Source organism: Vicia villosa, unplaced genomic scaffold (assembly GCF_029867415.1).
Source record: "Vicia villosa cultivar HV-30 ecotype Madison, WI unplaced genomic scaffold, Vvil1.0 ctg.003106F_1_1, whole genome shotgun sequence".
NCBI lineage: Eukaryota > Viridiplantae > Streptophyta > Magnoliopsida > Fabales > Fabaceae > Vicia > Vicia villosa.
Genome location: NW_026706114.1, coordinates 137,437 through 144,132, shown reverse-complemented (window position 1 = coordinate 144,132; position 6,696 = coordinate 137,437). Strand labels below are relative to the sequence as shown.

At 39.2% G+C, this 6,696-nt stretch overlaps 1 protein-coding gene across 1 annotated transcript; it reads right to left on the bottom strand.

Annotated features, from left to right (window-relative positions):
* Positions 1 to 1,438: 1,438 nt before the first annotated feature.
* Positions 1,439 to 5,389, bottom strand: LOC131640409 (uncharacterized). The gene is made up of 3 exons (XM_058910804.1): positions 5,144 to 5,389; positions 4,178 to 4,372; positions 1,439 to 3,373 (listed from the first exon to the last, which is right to left on the bottom strand). The coding sequence occupies exons 1-3, from the start codon at positions 5,387 to 5,389 to the stop codon at positions 1,439 to 1,441; spliced, it is 2,376 nt and encodes a 791-aa protein (XP_058766787.1).
* Positions 5,390 to 6,696: the final 1,307 nt, after the last annotated feature.

The window sequence follows — 6,696 nt, the reverse complement described above, 5'->3', positions numbered from 1 at the left end:
TTCCGAAATCACCTTTTTTTTTTTGGAGAGGGGGTGTCTTCGGAGATGCATATCCGAAATATTCCAATTTTTGGTCTTGGAATGTTTCGGATATGCATTGAAATTTTGGACTCAGACACGCGATGTCGAACAGGATGTCACGACATTACTATCTGAATATTTTTAAACAAATGAACAAGAAGTAAACAAACATATAACAACACAAGAAAGTTGTTAACCCAGTTCGGTGCAAACACACCTACATCTGGGGGCTACCAAGCCAGGGACGAAGTCCACTATAAGTAATATCAATTTAAGGTAATACAGTTCAAGATTACTCCTTTCACTTAATATCTACTCAATGCAACTTCAACCTAATATTACTTAGATCAGAGATTCCACTCACTCCCCCTCAATCACAGCAGTGATGAATAACGCTCAATGAATATGGATAGAAGACACACTTCAAAGACACAACTTGATCTTGCTTAAAAGCTTCAATCAAGTACAATGGTACTCTTGCTTAAAAGCTTCAAGTACTTCTTACAACTCAAACCAAAACACCTAGACCAAGACAATCATCATGATGATTGTTTGGCTTACAAGAAAGCTAGAACGCAAAAACTTAAACACGAAGAACTCTTAAAGCTTCTCAATACAAAAAACCCTAATCCGGTCTGCATCTTCTTCATAATATATATAGCCTTCAGAAAACGCAGCAGCTGGGCCTTGGATCCGAATTAGTTTTAAACCTAATAAAACTAATTTCCACAAATCAAGGAACCTAAAATAAGAGCAATTAAAGACGTCCTTGAACAGATCAAAATCCAATATTTCCAAGTAAAGCGCATAGGATCTTAACAGATCACATAACCATAATTAGTAACAGAATAAGACGTAACAGCTACGAATGTCATGACATCGGCCTTGACATCAGGTAAAGGCCTGCATAAGTAAAACTTCACAACAGTAGAATGCATGTCATGACACCAGTTTTGACATGATAAAATCACAATGAGTTTTACCAAAAATTACAGCCAATCAACAACATCTACAAACTCCCCCTTTGGCAAATTTTTGGCTAAACAATACCAAGAATACAGAAAAATAAATTCTGTAGGCAAACAATACAGAAAAATAAATTCTGTAGGCAAACAACAGCCAGCTTGATTAATCACCAGAAATCTAGAAAGCAAACAACAGCCAGCTTGATTAATCACCAGAAATCCAGAAAACATCTATTTAATCATCTGTTACAGAATACCACTTATCATTGTCAAGGAGTACCAGAAAACATCCAAAATATCAGAAAACAACAAAAAAAAACCAAAATATCCAACAACCAATATCCAACAAAAAAAAACCAGTCAACAAAAATATCCATCACTCCCCATTTTTAGCCACAAAAGGAGCCAAACACAAACAAAAGATCAGCATGAAAGAAACACCGGAAAAAGAGCTAATTGTCAGAACCATCAGTCTCTTCATCACTAGAGCCACTAGTCTCTTCATCAGCATCACTACTCCCAGTATCTTCAGTACTCTCACCATCCTCGGCCTCTTCCTCATCACCACTATCAGCACCCTTGTCTTCATCCATATTGTCACCATCGCTTCCACCAGCATGATCATCATCTGTAGACTGCTCAAGACTTTGAATGAGCTTTTCAAGCTTCATCTTCCTGTTGTCCAACTCCTTACAAGTCTCTTTCAGCTCAGCAATGAGAAAGGTTTTGTTCACAGACTTGCTGGGTTGTGATGTCCCAGCAGATGTTATGTCATCTGACCTTTGGAGCAGCTTATAGTGAAAAGACAAAGCACTCTCCCTCTTACATACAGAATCTTTAGCTTTCAGAATTCCAGGGTGTTGCTTGAGGATTATCCCACATATCAGGGATGGAAAAGCAATGGGTAGCTTGGTAGTAGAGGTACCAACATGCCTCATAGTTTGATCAAATATGTAGGTCCCATAGTCAAATTTTGTCTTGGTTCCCACAGCATATATGAATCTACCTAGGCCAACAGCAATGGTAGAAGTGTGATTGGTAGGCACCCAGTTTGCAGCACCAATTTTGTGCAGCAAGGCATACCTGACATTCAAAAGACTAGCAGACAATTTACTCTTTATGGGCCATTTCTTAACCTTACCACCAGTGATAACTTTGCATACTTCATTGTCAGTTACTTCAAGCTCAGGTTGAGCCTCAGCGTCTCTACCTAGATAGAGGTTGATAATAGTAGGGGAAAAATCTATACATTTTCTTTTAACATACACCTTATGAAAATCCTCAGTTCTTCCATCAGCACAATCTTGAGACAAATTCACTATAAATTCCTTCACGAGCATTTCATAGCATTTAGAAAAATGAGTAACAGTTTTAAGCAAACCTGCAGATTTGATGAGCTTCATGACCTCTTGACATTCCAGAGCATCATTTGCAAGTTCTCTTTCTAGAGCCAACCTTCTTTGATAAACAAACTTCCACTGGATAGCATTTGAAGCATAGTGCAGATAAATGTTGTCCAAGGGAACATCACGGACCTTTGTGGAGGATTTTGTGACAGCAATCTTCTTCTTTGAAGGGATGTCAGGGACATCACTTAGGACATTGTCTTTGGAGTCAGAAACACTTCTTTCTTTTCTCTTCTTCACAGCAACCTTGCTCCCAGTTCTTGAAGACTCAGCAGAGACCTTCTTGATCTTTTCTTTGGTGGCATTCTTTAGAGGAGCAACCTTTGTCTTGGGAGGATGTTGATCATCAACCTGCTTTCCCCTTCGAGCCTTGACTCTGTTGGAAATGCTGGAGATGAGGTCATCATCAGCAATGTCTATAGGATCATCAAGATTATCCAGATCCACCACATCATTTGTATTGTCAGTAGGGCGAGTAGCCTTCTCTTTAGGAGAAGTAGCAGTGACCTCTTCAGCTTTCTCTGTTTCAAGAATCTCCGCATCTTTATCTTCAGATGCTTCAACATCTTTAGCATCAGAGCCTTCAACATTGTTGGTTTCAGATGTCTCAACATCAACATGATCCTTGCTAGCATCAACCTGATTATCTTTGCTGTTCTCAGGAGCAGGAGCTTGGGCTAAAGGGACAGATATTCCTTCTACCTTGTGACCTTCATTCAAGATTCTTGTGACAAGGCCTGCGATTGCATTGTGGACATAAGCAGTCCCTTCTTTATCCCTAGCAGAGAACGTTTCTGGAATAGACCCACCAGTTGATTTTCTTGCATGCATCTTTCTTGGTATATTACCAACAGGATCAATGGCTGGGACCGAGTTCAATGGCACAACATCCAGTACAACATCCTGATCACCTACCATATTTGGTGCCCAAGAATCGGATGCAGTTTCAGAGCGAGGAGTAGTGTTCTTTGAGGGAGAGGTCTGAGACATGTTGAGAGTGAATGGAATGATGGAGAGAGGTTTGTGAATGCAGTGAATCAGAGAGGTAGCGTGAATGCCGAAAATAGGTTTTGTGGGAATGGGAACCGTTTGGAGAAAGTGTAAAAGAGGGGGAAAATACACTTTAATATGTAATGATAACAAATATTTGGAGAGAAGGATACTGTTGGCCCCACACCCAGTTAATTGCTATAATTCTTCACAAAGACAAATGCCTAGCTTACTTCTCAAATTTTCAAATTGATTAGCATCCAAAGATTTTGTGAAAATATCAGCCAGTTGGAGATTAGTAGCAACATGTTCCAAGGCAATTACTTTATCTTCAACAAGATCTCTTATAAAGTGATGCCTAATATCAATGTGCTTGGTCTTGCTATGCTGGATAGGATTCTTTGAGATGTTAATGGCACTTAGGTTGTCACAATATAATGCCATGACATCTTGTGTGACATTATATTCTGTTAGCATTTGTTTCATCCAAACGAGCTGAGAACAGCTACTTCCTGCTGCAATGTATTCTGCCTCTGCAGTAGATAGGGATACACAATTATATTTCTTACTGAACCATGAGATGAGGTTATTTCCCAAGAAGAAACATCCTCCTGAAGTACTTTTTCTGTCATCAGCACTTCCAGCCCAGTCTGCATCACAATATCCAGTGAGAATTGGTTCACACCCATGAGAGTAGAGCATGCCATACTCGCAAGTACCATTCACATATTTCAGAATCCTCTTGACTTGATTTATGTGACTGATCTTGGGTTCTGCTTGATATCTGGCACACACCTCGACAGCAAAAGCAATATCAGGCCTACTAGCTGTGAGATACAGCAGGCTTCCTATCATGCTTCTATACAAGCTTTGATCAACATTTGTGCCCTTTTCATCTTTGGACAATTTTAAATGAGTAGGTGCAGGTGTTCTTTTGTGACTAGCATTCTCCATCCCAAATTTTTTGACAATGTTTTTGGCATACTTGCTCTGAGAGAGAAAAATTGAGTCTTCCATCTGTTTAACTTGCAGACCAAGAAAGTAAGTTAATTCTCCAACTAGACTCATTTCAAATTCTGATTGCATCTGGTCAACAAAATGTTTAATCATCGTGTCTGACATCCCACCAAACACAATATCATCCACATAGATTTGAGCAATCAGGATCTTTCCTCCTTCATCTTTAACAAAGAGAGTTTTATCTATCCCTCCTTTCCTGTAACCATTACTAGTAAGAAACTCAGTTAGTCTCTCATACCAAGCTCTAGGGGCTTGTTTCAGCCCATAAAGAGCTTTTCTTAGTTTGTACACATGATCACGATGGTTTGGATCAGCAAAGTCTTTAGGTTGTTCCACATAGACTTCCTCACTCAAGTAACCATTTGAGAAAGCACTCTTCACATCCATCTGGTATAGTTTGAATTTCAGAATCCAAGCAACTTCTAACAACAATCTAATTGACTCAAGTCTAGCAACAGGAGCAAAAGTTTCATCAAAGTCAATTCCTTCAACTTGAGTGTATCCTTGAGCAACTAGCCTTGCTTTGTTTCTGATTATAGTTCCCAGTTCATCTGACTTATTCTTGTAAGCCCATTTAGTTCCAATGACATTTGTATCTTTAGGTCTTGGAACCAGCTCCCATACTTCATTCCTTTCAAACTGGCCTAATTCTTCTTGCATAGCATTAATCCAAAACTCATCTGTCAAAGCTTCCTTAACATTCTTGGGTTCAATTTTTGATACAAAACAAGAGTTTGAGACCTGTTCTCTTGACCTTGTAACAACTCCACTGTTGGGATCTCCTATAATAAGTTCACTAGGATGATCTTTTTGAACTCTTATAGATGGTCCTTTGTTAGAGGGTTCAGCTTCAGCTTTTGCAATAGTGGGGCTGCAATCATCTTCTTTCTTAGATTCTTCAGCTGCGTGTTCCCAGAATGTTCCAACATCATATGTGACATCTGCTTGTTTGTGTTCATCATCAACCACCACATTTATGGATTCCATGATTATCCCCGTTCTTGAGTTGAAAACTCTATAGGCTCTGCTGTTTGTAGAGTATCCAAGAAAAATCCCTTCATCACTCTTGGAATCCATCTTCCTTTTGTGATCTCTATCAGCAAGAATGTAACACTTACTACCAAACACATGGAAGTATTTGACAGTGGGTTTTCTTCCCTTCCAGATCTCATACAGAGTGGTAGAGGTTCCTTTCCTTAAGGTAACTCTATTATGAACATAACAGGCAGTATTCATGGCTTCAGCCCAAAAATAAATAGGGAGTTTCTTAGCATGAATCATAGCTCTGGCTGATTCTTGAATGGTTCTGTTTTTCCTTTCAACAACCCCATTTTGCTGTGGAGTAATAGGAGATGAAAACTCATGGTGTATACCTTCAGAGGAGCAAAAATCAGCAAATTTTTGATTCTCAAATTCCTTTCCATGATCACTTCTGATTCTTACAACATCATTTTCCTTTTCCCTTTGAATTCTTTGACACAGGTCTTTGAAAACATCAAACACATCTGACTTTTCTCTAATGAAGTTTATCCAAGTGTATCTGGAGTAATCGTCCACAACCACATAAGCATATTTCTTTCCTCCAAGACTTTCCATTTGCATAGGTCCCATCAGGTCCATGTGAAGCAGTTCTAGAACCCTGGAAGTAGTCAGATGTCTAACCTTTGGATGTGACATCCTGGTTTGTTTTCCTACCTGACATTCACCACAAATTCTTCCTTCATCAATTTGTAACTTGGGAATTCCTCTCACAGCTTCCATTGAAATAATCTTTTTCATACCTCTTAGATGACGGTGACCAAGTTTTTGATGCCACAACTTTGCTTCTTCTTCTTTAGAACATACAGTTGAGTAGTTAGATTCATGAGAGACCCACAAGTAACAGTTATCTTTGGATCTGACTCCCCTCATTACTACATTCTTTCCTTTATCAGTGACCACACACTCAGTTTTAGTGAAGTTAACTTGGTATCCTTGGTCACAAAGTTGACTAATACTTATGAGATTAGCAGTCAAGCCTTTGACCAACAAGACACCTTCCAGATTTGGAACTCCTGAGCAGTCTAGTTTTCCAACCCCTTTGATTTCTCCTTTAGCTCCATCACCAAAGGTTACATAGCTAGTAGAATGGTTTTTGATATCTACTAATAGATTCTTGATTCCAGTCATGTGTCTGGAGCATCCACTGTCAAAATACCAATCTTCTTTGGCTGATACCCTAAGAGATGTATGAGCTATTAAGGCCATATTTTTAGGTGTCCACTGTTGCTTCTTGATGGGCATGATCTACTTGG